The 19431-nt window shown below is 46.9% G+C and overlaps 1 protein-coding gene across 1 annotated transcript; it reads right to left on the bottom strand.

Moving 5' to 3' along the window:
- Positions 1 to 16052: 16052 nt before the first annotated feature.
- On the bottom strand, positions 16053 to 19250 carry LOC130207938 (pre-mRNA-splicing factor 38B-like). Its single transcript, XM_056436723.1, has one exon. It carries the CDS (start codon positions 18047 to 18049, stop codon positions 16787 to 16789), a length of 1263 nt encoding a protein of 420 aa, XP_056292698.1. The 5' UTR covers positions 18050 to 19250; the 3' UTR covers positions 16053 to 16786.
- Positions 19251 to 19431: the final 181 nt, after the last annotated feature.

Here is a 19431-nt window from a genome sequence, read left to right as displayed (position 1 = left end):
TCCTTCCTGGCCTCGCCCGCGACTCCACGCTTTGTGTTAGAGCGCTCTTCATCAGCAGACTCTGGTAGAGGTGGAAGGATGCAACACATGCCTGAAATGAGGTCAGGCGTGGAGGGGGCGGGGCTTTGAGAGCCTGGACATTGGACATTTTGACCTTTGTACAAACTGCAGGTAACTCGCATTAGATTCACTGGGCTCAGTGTGTGTGTGTGTGTGTGTGTGTGTGTGTATTGTCATGCATAGATTTACTGTTTCCTTCATCAGGCTGCACAGAAAGATGATAATGGTTTAACATCTCTGATAATGGTGACTCCACCCATCCACATATAAATGAAGAATAACTCTAAAAGGGGGATTTGAGAAGCCGTCGTCCGTGTCTGTGAGTTTAAGAGGACATGTGACCAGGAAAAGCCAAGCGGTTAGCAGGTCTGTCTTTAACTCAGGGGGTTGGTGGTTCAATCCCCGCCCTAGTCGATGTGTCCTTGAGCAAGACACTGAACCCTGAGTGTCTCCCTGTAGCTGTTCTACGGTGAATGAATGTAACAGGATTGAAAGTCACTTTGGATAAAAGCGTCAGCTAAATGGTCAAAGTACATTTTCCATTTGTTGATCATACAGAAGATCGAAAGTATGTTTGTCTCTTGTCCGACATAAAGTGAGTAATAATTATAGTAAGTAATAAAGTGCAAACAGTTAACAACAACAAACAAGTCATTTATATTACCGATGTAATGTAATGTAGACCTACAATGAAACAGAAACTGCTTTTTAGCCCTCCTGTTACCTTCAAATGTACTAGCATCTTTTACCCTTGAGGTCAATTTGACTCCAGAAATTCAAACCTCCAGTCAATTATTCTAATTCAAATGAGTTCCCAAGTTTAAGTGTCAGGTACTTAATGTCTGTTTTTTGACGAACTAAATAGCCCCCAAGTAAAAAAGTGTTTAGAAGGCTGCTGTGTACACTTGTACATGTTTGCCCCTCCCCCGCCTCATGTGTGATCTATCAGTGGTTTGCTATGGTTATGTTAGAGCCCTAAACCTTTTTGAATATTATAAAAAAGTGCATGTCATAGTGACCTCAATATCATCCAAAACAACCAAAACAAATGTCAGTAAAATGTTGAATACAGCGAAAAAACAGCCTGGGGGTCAAATTGACACCAAAGAACACCAATGCGTACTAGTTGTGTACAGGTCATTGAACACATCTCATCATGTTACTTTGATGTGTACCCAGTTGTCCTCATTCAATTAGGAAAAGTCGTGAAATATGAATCAAAAAACATGATGTCAATCATATATTTTGAGACATTAAACATCGAATGGGGTCAAATTGAAGGTAACAGGAGGGTTAAAACATCATGAATACGATGTGACCACAGAAACTCCCACGTCTGGAGATTGCTTCTAACATGACGAAGCAAGAAGTTCATCAGTGGAGTTTCATCACATGGTTCAATCTGCAAGTCACCAACATCTACTCAGAGTGGTGAGGATTACTGTTATTAGGTACAGTTCATAACTCCTGATTTCAATATTTTCCAGCTTCTTGCATTAATGATCTGAAGCCCACGTCACGTCATCACCTGGCTTCATCTCAGCTCCTTAAGTCGGTGAAAGTTTCCTCTCCGGCTCGTCAGACCAGATCTGCAACGAGGAGAGACAGACGTGTTCTTTGAGTGAGATAAGAGGAGGAGATCTTGGAAGTGTGAAGGAGAGTAAAGAGAGAGAGAGAGAGAGACAGAGACAGAGAGAGAGAGAGAGAGAGAGAGAGAGAGGGAGAGAGCAGGTTTATTCGCAGCTTTTAGCTGGAGGAGGAATGAGCTCGCGGACCAGCTGCATCTCGTGGGGAGTGTCAGACCAGGAGGAACGAGAGGAGGAAGGAGGGGAACCAGAGAAGAGACGGATCAGAGATCATCTCTCATTCCCCCAGACTCCAGCTCCAAAGTCCTGCAAGCGCAGCAGGGAGGTGAAGCCACAAATATGGCCTCCAATCTCGAACAGAGAGAGCCAGAGAGAGAGAGAAAGAGAGAGAGAGAGAGAGCATAAACCTTACAGGAGCAAGCTCGGGGGTCTCAGACTCCAACGACCAGACGTCCTTCTTCCGAATGAACAGCCTTCCTCCTTTCTCAGCCCCCTGTGTAATATTCCCACAGCGCATTGTTGTGATTTCACATTCCACAAAGGTATTGTCCCAATTTTATTGTGCCGAGCTATACACACCAGAGGTTTCCCATAAGTGGTGTAATGAGCAGGGGGTTGACATGAGGAGAATTAGTGCCCCCCAGCTGGGGTCAGATGAGGGCCGGAGCCAAGCCTTTGTCTCCACCAGCAGGGCCCAGTCACCAGAGGAGAGAGCTGTAAGTCCAAAGCTGTACAAAAGATTGATGTTAATGTTCTCCGCTTTAAAAAACTGATTTTGAATCCTCGGCTTACAGCCTGGTTTAGAATATGGGTCTCACGAAAATAGAAGAAGAAAAACTAACCTCACTAACCCGTTGCACAAACACACAGAAAGATGCAGAGCGATCAGTGAAGTTATTTGAAAACTAAAGTGAATCCTATAGAACTCAGGTGTTAAACAAAAGGCCCGCGGGCCAAATCCGGCCCGCCGTATCATTTCATGCGGCCCTTGACAACTTGAAAGAAACGTTCATCACCTTTTCTGAAAGAAATGTAAAGAAAAATATCCTGTGCTTTTATTTTGAAGGTTTCAAATTAAATGGATTTATGTTTTAATATTAGAGAACATTTCTTATGTACAATATTTCTACACTCAAATAAACAATAATCAAATGCAAAGAGAGTTATTTAACACTATGTATGGTAGTAGTTTATACGCTTATATGTTTTAGTTGTAACCCTTTGAGGCTCACGGTGAACATGAATTTGACACCCCTGCTATAGAATGACCGAGGGAGGAAAACAGGGTTTCAAAGTTGATTCAGAAGTGTTGATAACCCCATGGGATGTTCATTGTTTTGGATTGATTGCCTGTTTTGTATTTGCCTTATTGGTTTTGACGTATGCCTTTTGATATTGTCTTGTATAAAGAAGTTAAAGAGGTTTTAATCCACTTCCTCTCTTAATAGATCAAGACTTTTATTTTGAAAAGGTAAAAGGAATTGCAGTTTTATTTTACGTTTGAATGCGAACTTGACACCGGCTACGAACAGATGCGCTTTTATACATTTAATAAAGTGTAATACTTTAATCGACCCCTATGAGGCTAACGCTCTTTACGGTGGTGATAGTTTACCAGTTTAATTGATGTATTGTGGCCAAAAGGAAGAAAATAAAGTAGTAATTTCCCCAGCACTAACTGTCATGCCACTTCATACACGGGGGATCAGTCACAAGAAGTCTTTTTAAGATATTCCCCTTACACACTCACACACTCGTGTGAACATCGAGCCGACACTCTGAGACATTGTTTCCTCCCCAGATTGAAATGTCCACCCACAAAGATGAAAGATAAAATCCTCTAAACAGCTCCGCTCCCAGGGTGGGAGGCCCAAAGGAGAAGCCGGTGGCGTGGCACAGGACCAAAGGTGCAGATGAAAAAGCTCTGTGGGCTGATAAGGAAGCCGGGCAGACCTGGAGGATGAAGAGCAAGAAACAGGGCCCCGTAAATGGTGGATTTGGTGATTTACTGGGACTGGCCTGCTACCGGCTGTGGCTGGCTTTCAGTGTCGAGACGAGACCACCGAGAGAGAGAGAGAGAGAGAGAGAGAGAGAGGTGGAAAAAAAGAGGAAGAGGACATCTACTGATATGTTCGGTGCTGACAGAGCAACAGGGAGACAAGCAGGAAGGAGCAGCTTTTTAAATGATCCTCGTGCTTCTTCTCCAGTCATATCGTTAGAGAATGTCATTAATTCAGAGGAACACTTAGCTTGAGATACGACAGGGAGTGTTCTGTGTAACAATAGCCTGGAATAAATAGTCTGAGTCTCCAGATAATATATATATATATTAGGGCTGTGAAACGATTAACATTTTTAATTGGGTTAATCACAGGTTTTTGTGGATTAATCATGATTAATCACATATTACCGATATTCTCGGTATATTTTGTGAGAACATAGAGATTTATGACAAAAGACGGATATATACATTTATACATTCTTCTATACAATGGTGCTGCAACTCAGCAGTTATTTAGCAGTTTTCTTCCATATGGAACATTAATACATCTTCATCCTAAACAGAATGTTTAACCCTCCTGTTACCTTTCGGGTCAATTTGACCCCATTCAATGTTTAATGTCGGTGTTCTTTGGGGTCAATTTGACCCCAGGCTGTTTTTCACTGTGTCAAACATATAAGAAATATCAACTTTTTTATTTATTTAAAGGGCTATTTAGGTAGTCAACAAACAAACATAAAGTACCTCACACTTAAACTTGGGAAGCAATATTAATTCTAATAATTTTCTGGAGGTTTTAATTACTGGGGTCAAATTGACCCCGAGGGTAAAATATGTTAGTAAATGTAAAGGTAACAGGAGGGTTAAACAGAACATGTTTCTCTTGTTTGTCAACCATGAACTCCACCATGATACAATCTAAAGGTGGACAGATTGACAAGTGACTTTTCTTTTGCTCGGTCCCGATGCGCGCGCACGGAGCTCTGTGGCGCGCGAGACGGAGATCGATAAGTGTTAACGCAACGCGAAGAGACAGAAATGACATGCTGCTGTGGAGATACGATCAACAACAGACGTTTAGTTTAATAAAAGAACAAAGACGTGCTCTAGAGAACATGTCAGGGGCGGGCCAATCTCTTTAATGTCATGCGATCTACCGACACTACGCCGCGATCGACTGGCAGGTCGCGATCGACGTGTTGAGACCCTGATCTACAGGAAGTAAAAGTCGTAACAAGGTTTCCGGAGGTGAACCTGCGGAAGGATCATTACCGATGAACAGACCGTCTGCATGAGAGCGGACAGAGTTCAGATTGAAGTGGTGTATTGGAAGCTCATTTTGAAAGTGACTTTTTTTTCGTCCCGACGACCAACAACAGACGCATTGGAAGCTCATTCTGCGCATGCGTTAAATGCGTTAAAAAAAAAAAACTAGTTAAACCTGTAATTGAATTAACTGAGTTAACGCGTTATTTTTCACAGCACTAATATATATATATACAATTAATATGCCTGTGTCTGCTTCTTTGTTCCGTGTAAGTTAGTGAGCATTAGGGGTGCTGGCCGGCTAGCCTTTAGCTTCCAGCTACCTCCAGTCTTTACGCTAAGCTAAGCTAACTGTCGGCAATTAGCCAACTTGTCAAACACTTTTCCGGTAAAAATATCGAGATAGTCTGCTAGTTAAATGTATCCAGGCAGCAGCTTTAACCCCTGAAAGAAACACATGGACATGAGTGAGCATTGGGGGCGCCAGCCGGCTAGCTTGCAGCTACCTCCAGTCTTTCACGCTAAGCTAAGCTAAGCTACTTGTCAAACACCTTTCCTGTAAAAGTCTACGAGGTAAATGTATGCAGGCAGCAGTTTGAACCCCCGATGCCTTAATAACACGAGCGGAAGAATGAGGGGAAAGTGAAGAAATGACAAAAGAGGAAAGATAATAACGTTGCCGCATCTTCACAGAAAACTCGAGTTCTCACTCCGAGCACGTCTCTCCACCTCCTCCACCTCCACCTCCTCCTCCTCCACCTCCTCCACCTCCTCCTCCTCCTCCCCCCGAGCTCACGGTGTCTCTGTATTCAATCTCACAAGGCTTCAGATCCCCCTGCATGTACACACACACACACACACACACACTCACCCAGCCTCCCACTCACCCCTAAGGCTTGTGCTCCCGGCCTCATTGTACCGATCGGATAGCTGGAACATCCAGAGAATGTGCCTTGCTCAAAACACTCTCCCATCTCATTAACAGGCCGCCAGCCGGATAAAAGGGAAAAGATGAGACGGGCTCTGCTTCACCCTCTTCTTCCTCCTCTTCTTCTTCCTCTTCTCTCCGCCTATACCTTTCCTGTCAGGGTTGTGGAAGATGAGAAAGAGATTAAAAAAGAGACCAGACATCGGCGCTGGACTCGGTTTGAGGGGTCAGACGTTGTTGAGACGGAAACAGAGTGAAAGAGGAGATATTCTTATTGCATCGCGGAACACAGAGCCTCCAGCACATTGAGGGCACGTCATATTGCTAGAAGTGTGGGCAAATGTGTCGATTTAAATCAAATTATGATTGTGTTTTGGGCATTTTAAGGTTAATTCTTGTATGTTTTAAACCAGATTTGACCGTTAGAAGCAAAAGAAAAACAGCTAGACTAAAAAAATATAAAGGAATTTAGTTGGTTTCAATGGTTTCTCACTCGGTTTATGATGCGCTCACATGAAGGGGGCGGGGTTTGCAGCATCCGACCAATCAAAAACATGTAAAACGTTGTCAGCAGAGCGGCGCATATTTAATATTAATATTCCAAATGAAGGACGATCTCTAGTTTTAAGTCTTCTTCCATACAGCATGATGTTCATTCAGTAAATTATGGTCCAATTCGATTTAAATAGACGATAAAGCATGGGGATGCTTTAGGGCGGGGCTTACTGTGATTGACAGATCTCTAATAAAGACGTACACGGCGCCTCTACGTTCTCACCTCCTCAGTTCAAATACGGTCACATGCTTTGCATTATTCTGTATTTTATATTTTATATTTATATACAGGGGAGGAACACAAGTGACCACAGAAAGGAAACTAAACAAAAAGCTCCTGGACCAAACATAAAAACCAGGAACATTTGACATTCTGAGAAGATGATTACGTCCAGATGTCCCCAGCGGCTCCCTGAGGCATGCAGGACCTGACGGGTGACATCCGACACCATGAAACAGCCTGGAAATCACTTTTTCAGGGGTTCACTCCACAAATCAATGTGTTTTTTTGTGAAGATGATGAATATCAGTGGACTGGGAAGTTGAACTTGTATTATAATGGCGATATATCATCTTGGTACCAGGACTCTCTGGAGCGCTTTGTTTTAACCACAATAATCTTCACTTTTTACTTTTCTAGAGCTTTATTATATAAAGTGTATGAAACACTCTTTGTGTTCTCAGAACTTCCTGATGATGGGAAAGGGGAAAACGGCTTTTGTGTAGAATAATTTAAAAATCAAAAGAAGTGACACCACTTCCTCATTAACTCTGTTATGTCACTTGTCTCTTAAATTTTAGTTTCTTTCAACTTGTCTTGTTCTGTGTTTTTTTGTTTGTAGCTTTGTATTTTTTGTTTATTTCTTTGTAGCTATATATTTTTTATGTTTTTTTGTTTATAACTATGTGTTTTTTATGTTCTTTTGTTTATAACTATGTGTTTTTTAGTTTATAACTGTGTTTTTGATGTTTTTTAGTTTATAACTATTTGTGTTTTATGTTTACAGTCTGTAACTATATGTTTCTTATGTTGCTGTCTGTCTTGGCCAGGTCACCCTCGAAAAAAGAGATATTTAACTCTCGATGGACTCACCTGGTTAAATAAAGGTTCAATAACTGTCGTGCTGCACAGGTTGCATGACTCAGGTGAGGCCTTCATAATCAAAGTACAGTCATGCGATGCATATGATTGGACCCCAAAATAACTGTCATGCCGTATCCATGATTGATCAAGTATTACTTTATTAAATTTCAGGATGCACAAATCCATCCGTTCATTTTTATATGCTGTCAAATATCCAGAATAAATATTAATTTTCTATAAGGGATGAATCCAATTCAATGCAAAACAGAATCCAACTGAGAGTAATTCTGCAATAACAAGCTAATCCATCACCTGACGGTGCAGAAGCATCTCAAGGAGGACCCGACTGAAACCATCCGGCTCTCGCAGCTGCTGCGCTCTGCAGCTGCGGAGCCTCAAACTCGTGTTTTTCAGCTCCAACCTGCTGCTGCTCTCAGGCTGCGGACCACGATCTGTTCTCGTTCACATCTTTACCAAATGAAACGACGCTTAAAAGCAGGAAAGAAGACTAATGTTACAAAGGGAGGGGCTTCAAAGTGAATGATGCGCCCAAAACTTCAAAGACCACCACTCAACAAAAACCTGATGACCCTGAGAAGCTTGAATGATCCCCCCAAAAAAGCAGCCTGCACACTCATCCTGAAACAAGTTGAGCATAACATCTGAGGGCCGCTGGCAAACATCATTAACTCTACAGAGGACTCGGCACATACACCAGTTTGAGTTACAGATCATTAAGGTCAAAGGTCACTTTTTTTTAAAAAGCGTTAAGAGTGGAGTTGCCAACAGTTACCACACACACACACACACACACATGTGGGGCTCTGTTAGGGCTCAAGAGCAACTTCATCCTGTGTGTCTGCCTCTGTGTGAGTGTGTGTGTGTGTGTGTGTGTGTGTGTGTGTAGGGGGATGCTGACTTGGCACGGAGTGGCTTATTTGACCAGTGTCAGTCCGGTGGGAGGCGTTCAGGCACTCAAGGCCCAAACGGCTCTGAGAGCCGGTTGTGATAACCTCTGGTGACCTCACCACCGCCAGACAGAGAGGTCAGCCAGGGAGGGGCGACGCAACAGAACATACAAAGGCTAGATCGATATCTGTGTGTGTGCCTGTGTGTGTGTGTGTGTGTGTGTGTGTGTGTGTGTGTGTGTGTGTGTGTGTGTGTGTGTGTGTGTTTAAAGGGTAAAGCATGTTTTAGGGTTGGGAGTTTCCTTCACTGCTTCTTTCATCTGTATTTCTTAAGAGTACATGTTGTATTACATACAAGAATATATATATATATATATATATATTATATATACATTCATTTATATACATATTTATATAACTGCAAAAAAGGTACTAAAATGTCAATACAAAATTATTGTATCTATGAATTTTCCCATAACAAAGTCTACCTGATAACCTCTGTTATCATAATGACCCACATGTTCGTACGGTGCAGCCTCGATGACGTCATCGCCCGGTTACCGTAGTTACAGCCACGTCACACTGATGATATTCTTGTGTCACAGTGGGTGAACTCCAGAAGTCAGCCCGCGTCCCGGCACTCGAGAGGCAGAGCGCTACGTCAGAATCTATTTCTGGGAATCTGGACTTATAAATGACCCTTTCTGCTTCCATTAGGCTCCTCCCACTCCGGTTCTTGTGGCTCCAAAGGTCTCTGCAGGAAGTCGACGTCCGAGCTCACGGGGCGTTTCACACAACCCATCCGGCTGCTGGAGGTACGAGACGGCCACCTGCATTGTCCAGGACAGGGTGGGGTGTGGGAGTGTACACACACACACACACACACACACACACACACACACACCCCTTCCCACAATCTTCATTCATCCCCTTCGCTGCAGGACGTCGGGTCCTGGACGCGCGTGCTGACTCACAGAGGATGCAACGCGGAGCGGCGATGAATTAGTGGAAGGAACAAACACACACACACCCACACACAGACACACACACACACACACACACACACACACAGGTGCACGTCACCACTTACTAAGTCGTACTGCATCCTATGATTCAAATTTGGCCCGAGATAGTAAACAGAGGCCGGGAACACTCCCTTTGGTTCTCCGTGTCCTTGTACATCTTCTTTCTGTTTGTTTCCCAAATGGAAGAGTCACGATTTGTGCTCATAACTACTCCCCTCCCCCCCCCCTCCCCTCTTCCAGTTAGTTATTGTCCACGCCTTAAACTACGGGCTTTATTTCCTGCCTCTACAACAACGCTGGACCCCGGGAAGAACAGTCTCCACTCCGGTGTGGACTAATCCTTAATAAATAAGTAAACACCTTGAGGGAGTTTGTGACAGGTGGAGCGGGGACTCTGTCCTCAGGTGATCAGACGGACTCATCACGCCCGTGAGCAGCAGTAAACGTGCCGGTGGTCCTCGGACCGGAGCCTCCTCTGGTTTCTCCTGACAGGACCTGGGGCTCTATTTACTCCTGATGGTAATAACACATTTCACACTTCTTCACATGTCGTTGGTGGAGGAACAAACTCACGGAGAAACGAGGGAAGGCTGAAGAGAGAGAGAGAGAGAGAGAGAGAGAGGAAAGGAGGATGAAGGAAGACCCCCCCCCCTCCAAGTCCACTCTATAAAACAACCATAATCATAATGCACGACGTTGATTTGAAGGTGAATAATAATAATACATGCGACTGACCAGCAATTAATTTAACGCTGCATTGATAATTTTTCACCACTAGGGGACAGAACTATACAATCTAAACACCACACACACACACACACACACACACACTCCGCTGGCTAATTTACACACAGCAGCATTTATTTGGAGTTTCTGGTCACTTCACATGTTTATTAATAAGCTCTCGAGCTGCTAAATGAAAACTACTACTCCAAAACACACACATTCCCTCCTTGTGTGTGTTGATGATTTCCCTTCTTTCAAAAACCCTCCGCGGGTTTTCACGGCTGAGTCTTAATATTATGTTTTACAGCACTCACTAAATCACCCGTCAGGCCGAGCAGAGCCTTTAAGTCGCAGGCCGAGTGTGTGTGTGTCTGTGTGTGTGTGTGTGTGTGTGTGTGTACAGAGAATGTCCTATATTTCAAGGTGCTGCGTATTCTTTGAAAAAAACTCATCTGAAAGTGTGGCGAGAGGCATTTATCACACTGGGATGCACACTTTGTCGCCCCTCAAAAAAAAAAGAAGATTAAACTATTTTATTGATATTTTTCAACCTCACGGAGGCCGGTACCGACCCGGAGCCGCGTGGCATCAGCTCGCTCTCTGTTCGGATCGATACCGCCGACAACAAAGAGGCTTCAACGCCGTCGACTTCGTCTCACCATCGATCCGTCTCCATCCGACGGCGAGGCCTTGGCCTCAGGTGCTGAACGCGTGACCTCCTGAGAGCCGCGGCGGGGTGATGGAGAGCGGCGCCGCCGGGGGAGGGGAATGGAAAAGATTGTTCACATTCCAGAGAAATCGGTCACACTTGAAGCCCGGAGCTGTAACTCGGGGAGGTGACGAGACGTGGTGCCACAGGAAGAGGTCTGTTCACTCTGAAAACTGTCCTCAAAGGTTCAGGAGTCTCATGGTGCCGGGGAGGGAGCGGGAGAGTTCCTAAACCGGCCACCAGGTGGCAGTGTGGGACACAAACGCCTGTACTCTGAATCTTTCTTTATGTATATTCTCTTTCTACCGTTACATACGTCTCTAGTAAGATCAGTTGCATCTGCTTCACGAAGCCAAATGGTGCTAAATAGTAGTTTTTTCTTCTTCTATATAATGTGATCAAATGTGAGTTTATAAACAACAACAATTACACCCAATCTCAAATTATTAGTCCTTAATCTTTTGAATTTTTTTATTTATATGTAATATTCTTGATATTTATTTTGCTTGTTAAAGATTTAAACATATTTTTAATAAAGATACCTTTTCTGATTTAAAAGGGTACGGCAGTATTAAATTGGATGACACAGACTACAGATTGTTTAAAAAAATAATTGTCAAAACAGATGCAGCAGAAACAGAAGTCATGCTTGAGTACGGGTAAAAGGAGGAGATACTGTACCTTTAAGGAGATACTGTACCTTTAAGAAGATAGAGTAGACACAACGCCTCATTTCATGTGTGTGACACGTTACATTAATTTGCCCACACTGTAGTAATTGTAGCTCTTAAATTATGCACCAAATCTCACAGATGAGTGAGTGGAAATAATTAAGACGTTTTTTTCACAAGGCGCCCAGTATTATAACGGTAACCATGGCAACGCAAAATATTAAAATTGAGACAAAAATACATTAGTCACAAACGCCAAGTCATTACCGATGAAAGGGGCTAATATTTTACATTTGTTAATATATTCAGCTAATCAGGACCTCCCGAAATAAGTCACCTGATAATGAGCGCTCGCTAAAGCACCTGGCTGTTAACCTTTTGATTTGTTTGGGGGTGTTTACTGTTCTTATTTAAAGTCATTACTTTGTGATTATCTGTTATTTTATCATGAAACTAACTTTGATTTAGTGTGTACGAGATCCTTTAAACACATTTAAGTGAGTTGTATACTTAGGTCTGTAATTGTATTCAAGGTGAAGGTGCGTTTCATTTGTTCGCCTGTCACCTCCTCTTCACTCCCTCTAGTGGCTCACTCATCCGGGGACACACCAGAGGAGACGCTTACATAGCTAGGAGGTGTTTATCATATTAATCATACTCAATACTTAATGAATCAGTTCTCCATCACACACGGCTTCCTCCTGTTCATCCGCCCCCCCCCCCCGAGCCCGACAGCACCCCGTGGAGAGGAATACAAGAAAGAGACGTTAGCTTAGCTGACTTAGCTTATCTAACTTAGCTTAGCTGACTTAGCTTAGCTGACTTAGCCTAGCTGAATTAGATAGCATTAGTTTATGGATTGCTGAGCAGGAACATTAATTGTTTCCTGTTTGTCTTCCTGAGTGGTCCATGGAGTGGTCTGATGGAGGGAGAGAGGATGCACTCAGAAGGAGGGGAAGGAGAGGAGGAGAGGAGGAGAGGAGAGAACGAGAGGAGGAGAGGAGAGGAGGAGAGGAGGAGAGGAGAGGAGCATATGATATTAAAATATTGATCGATCGTGCTGCAACGTGTGTTTACTTCTCAACTCATCCGAATAGTTTCCGCTGTGTGAACACGGTCAATCTTCTCCTCCTCCTCCTCTTCATCAGGCCTTGAGTCCTGAGCATCAGCCAGGTCAAAGGTCAAAGGTCAAAGCAGAGAGCGTTGTCCTCCCTTTACTTCTTTGGCCAATCGGATTTGCTCTTTTCAGTGAAGGAGATCGACTGCTGAAGCATCAGGACACTCGGAGGAATAACTCTCAAAGGTCTGTAAACCAGGAAGAGATAACACACCAACCAATCAGCAGCTAGAAGAACCGCTGGACAGCCAATCACAGGCCAGAAGCCGGCCAATGGGGGCACATGTACATTTAGAGGTCTGTGTTCTACATATCTGGAGACACGTCGTCGTGAAACTATAAGAACTGTTGAGGAAAATCAAGAATAGATTAGATCTCCTTCATGCCTCACCCACTTATAACAATCTCAATCCACACTTTTGTCCATTGCCAACCCCCCCCCCCCCCCCCCCCCCTTCACGACTCCTTTGAAGCGACTTCGCAGCATCAATATTTAACCTGACATTGTGCAAAAGAATCTAAAAAAAGAAATGATGGCGAACGCGAAGCAGATCCTTGAAGCGTGTTTGGCTGTCGACCCGCGATGAACACATGACTGACTCCCTCTCTGGCAACGCAGACACACAGTGAGGACCGCACAACAGACACAGTGAGGACCTCACAACGCACACACACACACACAGTGAGGACCTCACAACAGACACAGTGAGGACCTCACAACACAGACACACACACACAGTGAGGACCACATAACAGACACAGTGAGGACCTCACAACACAGACACACACACACAGTGAGGACCGCACAACAGACACAGTGAGGACCTCACAACACAGACACACACACACAGTGAGGACCGCACAACACAGACACACACACACAGTGAGGACCTCACAACAGACACAGTGAGGACCTCACAACACACACACACACACACAGTGAGGACCTCACAACAGACACAGTGTGGACCGCACAACGCACACACAGTGAGGACCGCGTTGCGTTGCCATCCTCTGGATCCCATCTGATTGGACGTCCACCTGACGCACAACACCTGCTCACGAAGCTCCGTCTCTTTCAGAGCGAGAGAGCGATGGGAAGTTAATTTGCAGACTGAAGAGTCTCAAGACTGATGGAAGAACCGCTGAAGGTTGTTCACCCAGGATTGAAAGGGGGATGAATAAAAGCGTTCTCCCTCTCTGGATAACCGTGACCTCCTCACGCGACGCTCTGAAATGAATCATTCAGCGACGGCGGAACATGCACTTCTCACGACGGTATAACTATGTCATCGGCTCGGCGTGTGTGCCACTTCTGTGGATGAAGAGGAGGATGAGTCACTCCTCAAAAAAACATATAAGTCTCGTTGTGAGGCGAGACGGAGGGATGAGGGACGGGAAGCCAGGAGGGACACATGGCTCAGTGTGTGCTGGACCCTCGACTTGAGGAGCCACTCAGGAACTTCTGGATCATGTCCAAAAGTCACCTTTTAAAAAGAAGCGACAGGATTATGAGCCGCCACAGGAGGGGTCAAGGAAAGGTCAAGAGGATCCTACAGTCATTTAAATGTAGCCGGAAATATGCATGCATCATTTTACAGCGATCCAAAAACCAAAAGTGACAAGTCTGGACACAAATTCATCGCAATAGAGATATTGAGATATTGCAGCCTGAACAAAAAGATGGTGGACCGACGGTCGTCCAGATAAAACATTAAATATTATATATAGTTCAGCCTTTTAGAGAAAGGCCTTTGTGACCGGACCGGGCGCTGAGCTCCAGAGGAGCGACTCCAACGCGGAGCAGCTGGAGCTCCAGAGCCGCCGCTGTTGGTTTGTTTACGACGGGTACACAAACCCTCGTCTGCTCCGTCAGCTGGAGGAGAGAGGACATGGGTGTTTCCATGGCAACCGTGTGAGAGGGGAGGGGGGGCAGAGGGGTCTCCAAGGTCGGATGCGAGAAGCGCATCTGAGAAGCTGGAAGGCTCTCCGCCCGCTGGACCTTTTCATTAACCGCTTCCTCCTCTTCCTCCTTTTCCTCTTCTTCCTCCTCTTCTTCTTTTTTTTCACTCTCTTCCTCCTTCTCTTCCTCCTCCTCCTCTTCTTCTTCTTCTTCTTCACTCTCTTCCTCCTCCTCCTTCTCTTCCTCCTCATTATCTTCCTCCTCCCCCTTCTTCGCCCCCTCCCCTCCCCCTCTTCCTTCTCCTCCTCTTCCCCCTCCTCCTCCCCCTCTTCCTCCTCCTCCTGTCTCCTCCTCCCTCTCTTCCTCCTTCTCTTCCTCCTCTTCCTCCCCCTGCTCCTCCCCCTCCTCCACCCGCCGGGCACCGACATGATGAATCGTCACCGTGACTCGGGCCGTTAATCACTTCTGGGGGTCGCACGAGCAATAAAACATTTGATGAGGAGGAGGGGGAGAGGAGGAGTATATGTCCTGATAAAGATGGGCCGAGAGATTTTTATAAAAGAGAGGAGAGAGAGAGTGGATGTCATCCATTATTTAAGATCTGCGTCCCCCTCTCACTATGTGTGAGAGAGGGAGAGAGAGAGCGAGAGAGAGAGAAAAAGTGTTCTGCAGAGCACAAAACATCTGCCGAGCGTCTCCTCGTCTTCATCGTAGCCGAGCAGAATTAAAAAGGCCTTCATTTAAAATAAGATCCCCCCCCCTTCTGCAAACTTGCATTTTGTAATCAATTATCCTAAAACGAGGAAGACGAGCAGGAAGACGAAGGCAGAAACATCGTGTGAAAAACACGTTTCAGATGTTTTTCACCGGAGAGAAAAGACGAGAGAAACTGGAGCGAAAAAAGCTGAGAGAAGCTCTGCTACGCTAGCGTGGTCACGATGTTCGTCACGATGTTCATCACGATGAACGCCTTGACGTGTGTCATTAAGGGCCTTGACGTGTGAGGTCCACACTGTGTGTGTGTGTGTGTGTCTGTGTTGTGCGGTCCATCTCGCTCATTTAAACGGCGGCGTTTAAAAAAACTGAATGCAAACACATGCTGTGCCTCCTCCTCTCCTCGCCTCTCCTCCTCCTCTCCTCGCCTCTCAGCATCGAGCACCGGCCAGACAACTCTTTTCATTTCTCTTAAGCAGCATAAACCCCCGTCTCCTCCTCCTCTCCATCAAATGAAAAACCTTCCAGCCGAGAAAGCGGATGCAGGAAGAAGAAGAAGAGGAAGAGGAGGAGGAGGAAGGAAAGGAGTGTTGAGAAAATAGGGATAGAGGTAAGGAACAAATCAAACAGTAAGAAACATTTCTCTCCCGGCTTTGATGTCGTGGAGCGATGAAGACGAGGAGCTTCTCTTCAAAGACTTGATTTCTACACTTTTGGGATAACAATGAGAGCTCAGTTCCCCCCCCACACACACACAATGGTTCTCATGGCTGGCAAAAACAAGCACAAACTTGTTCATTCGTTGAATATATTATTTTATTTTAACATCATCATAGTTTAACTTTTTTTAATTTGTCCCTTCATTAATTTAAAATGATCACCTCTGAATGTACACGTACTGCAACAGTCAAAAATATACAAACAAATGCAGGCTTGTGCTATAGTCTGGTCAGATGTCTAAAAAACAGCGGCACTGGGAGGAGGAGGAGGAGGAGGAGGGGGGGTGGAGAGCGAGAGAGAGAGAGAGAGACATTGAAACCGGTCAAGACATGCACAGCATCATTGTGTGAGCACCGGTCACGTGACCCAGGCGCGTGGTACTTCCTCGTGGTGAAAAAAACAAAAACCTTACATAATACATTTCATCATCTGACAGTGCGGCTCACAAAACGCCCGTCACGTGTCAAATAAAACAAAAAACAAATAAAAGTTGCTCGTTAATGGAACTGTTTAGGCACATCATTGTTTTTTTATGATTTTTACATATTTTTCTGGAAAAAGGTTTTTTTTTTGAGTTACTGTAAATGTTGAATGTTTACAACCCAAAAAACAAGAAAAAAGGGGAAAAACACACAAAATAAAATTTAAAAAATGCAAAAGTCATTTTTTTGTGTCTGAACATTGTTACATAAAGCGCGCGTGTGTGTGTGTGTGTATGAGTGTGTGTATGTGTGTGTATGAGTGTGCACTTCTGTAGAACCAGGTGGTGACGTGATGAGTCCTTTGAGGTGGTGTTGATCGACAGGTCCCGGTCAGATGCTCAGGTCTTTGGGGCTCTCCTTGTAGGTCTTCCTGGGCTCCGGCGGCGGCGCGGCGCGTGCGGCGGGCCGCCCGCTGCTGCCGCTCTGCAGCGTGCTGTAGTACTCCCTCACCTTGGCCGCCACGAACATGTCGTCGTCCTCCTCGTCCTCCGACTCCGTCCCCCTGGAGCTCCCGATGGGGGAGATGTCTCGCCCCAGGCTGCGGGCTCGGTACTGTGGCGGCGCGGCGGGGGACCTCTCCCTCTCGCGGCCGGCGAAGCGCGCGTCGCGCTCCGCCCGCTCGGGCGAGGCGCGGCCCCTCAGCAGCGAGCTGTACTTCTGGAAGGCCGCGTCGGAGTCCGGGCTGCGCGCCCGGGGCACGGCGGCGTCCCTGCGGCCGCGGGAGGCCAGGTCCCGCAGCAGGCTGTCCCCCTTGTAGCCTCTCTCCACGGAGGAGGCGCTCAGCAGCAGGCTGTCCTCCGCGTACGGCCGCGCGTCCCGGCGCAGCGGCGGCAGCGTGTCCTCCCGGTTCAGGCGGTCCAGGGCCGGGGGCTCGCGCAGCACGCTGTCCTCGAGAGAGAAGCTGCGCTCGCGGGGGGCCCTGAGGGCCTCGTCCGCGCCGCCGCCGCGGGGCTTCTCGTTGCTGTGGGCCCGTCTCTCCGGGGAGGCGCGGTACGGGTCAGAGGAATGGGCGTGGCGTCTGGTCGGGGAGTGATGGTGCCGGTGCCGGGCGCGTTGCGGGGACCCGTGGCGGTGCGGGGACCGGTGGCGGCGCGGCGAGCGGTGCGGAGAGGAGCGGTGTCGCTGCGGAGAGGAGCGCCGCGCCGCGCGGTGTTTGTCGGGCGAGCGGCGGCGCGCGTTGCGGTCGTCCAGCGCGTTTCCGGCGCTGCGCGAGCGGCCGTGCGCCTTGTCGGGCGAGCGGTGGCGGTGGCGGTGGCCTCCGGAACGCTGCCGCTGGCCCTCCTCCTCCTCTTCCTCCTCCTTCTTCTTCTTCTTCCTGCCCGTGGTGGTCTTCCCCCACTTGTGTTTTCCCTTGCTGGTTTTCTTGTTGGGGGAGCGGTGGCGGTGGTTGGAATGGTGGTGCTTGTCCTTCTTCTTGCTCCGGGGTGATGGCTGCTGGGCCTCCGGTGCGCGGCTGGACTCCGATGGCGCCGCGTTGGCGGCCAGCAGCGTGGCGCTCACTTCCGCAGCGTTTTGTAACCCTGAGGCTGGGTGGTCGTCGCTGCCGCCGCCGCTGACGTTGGGGCTGCCGTCTGTAAACACACAGTGCGACATACAGACCGAGGGCACGGGGGTCAAACATGCACCGAGGCTCAAACCGACCCCGCATGCGCAAAGCACCGCCCCACCCCCCCGGACAGGAAGCCGGGGGTGGGACGCCGTTCTGATGTTAAGATGGCAGCAGCCCGATGGGACAGACAAGCGTGAGCGTCACACGTTGTGAGTAACAGTGGCAGCCATGTGCTCCAGACCCCCCCCCCCCCCCCGCGTGCCGGCGATGCTTCGGCCGTACGTGCTCTGATTGTTAGCCATGCTCGTTCATGCGCTGCCAGGATGCCGGAGACACGTTGTTAAATGTTTTAAAGCAACTTAAAATGTTTAAAAAGTTGAAATCCACGACGACGCTGCAGGAACGCGGGAGAACGTCACCGGTTAGCTTAAGCCGAGCAGAGTTAAAAGTCCAGTTCACATCTAAAGCGTTAGTTTACTTGCTTGACACGTTGTGGTTAATTCACATCACTCGCGCCTTCGAGGGGGCGGGGCTTATCTCTGCAGCTCGTCTCCGTTGTTCATCCACCTTGAAGAACTCACCACTAGTTCTGCTTTATACTCGTTGAGGACGTCCCACAGACGTCGAACGTCTTATTTTTCAAAGTGAAACAGTGTTTTTAACATTAAATGAATCATAAACACTCTCTCTATATAGTTAATGTGTAAATGACTATTCTCTGGTGTTTAGTGAAGTCCCTCCAGAGGTGTGTAGAGGCCCATCTCCAGTGTTCTGATGGTTCATTGTGTTATCGCCTTAGAAGACTAGCGGAGGGGTATAAAACCCTTTCATGTGAGCGCAGCTGAAAACAGTTATGCTGCTGAGAGAAGCTATAAAACTGGCGTTCCTTTGAGCCACAAGAAGAACAACATTTATATTTACTATATAAATTTTTTTTAACTGTAGTGTATCTTCAGGAATACAACCAGATCTGGTATGAATAACAAAGAGGAAGTCCTTTGATGGTAAATATTAATAAGTTAAAGAAGTTAAACTCAACCGGCACCGACACGTTGCATAAAACATCCAGAGCGGCGGCTGCGGCGGCGGGCAATGGACCTCTGGGTCGGATGGATTTTGTATGAATGGAGTAAGAGCACATGTGAGCGGAGGCCACACCACACAGAGAGATCAGGATGGAGAGAGGGAGCGAGAGAGAGAGAGAGACAGAGAGAGAGGGAGCCAGACGACGCAGGGAGGACGGCTACAAACCGTGGTCTGATTCTGGAGGACCGAGGCCTCCCCCATCTTGTCATTTCTCATGCATGCAGTGAGATGGGGAACGACCATCCCTGAAGGAAGACAAGCGCCCGGTGCAACACGGGGGAGGAGAGGAAGAGAAGAGCACAGGGTTTAGGTCGCTCGCACACTTGGAGGAGGAAGAAGA

The sequence above is a fragment of the Pseudoliparis swirei genome, chromosome 18, assembly GCF_029220125.1.
Source record: "Pseudoliparis swirei isolate HS2019 ecotype Mariana Trench chromosome 18, NWPU_hadal_v1, whole genome shotgun sequence".
NCBI lineage: Eukaryota > Metazoa > Chordata > Actinopteri > Perciformes > Liparidae > Pseudoliparis > Pseudoliparis swirei.
Note: the sequence above shows the minus strand (reverse complement) of the source record. Positions and strands in the feature narration are given on the sequence as shown.

Bases quoted from the DNA above. Each gene is read 5' to 3' on its own strand.
- LOC130207938 (XM_056436723.1), bottom strand. From the start codon at position 18,049: ATGTCGCACTGTGTGTTTACAGACGGCAGCCCCAACGTCAGCGGCGGC.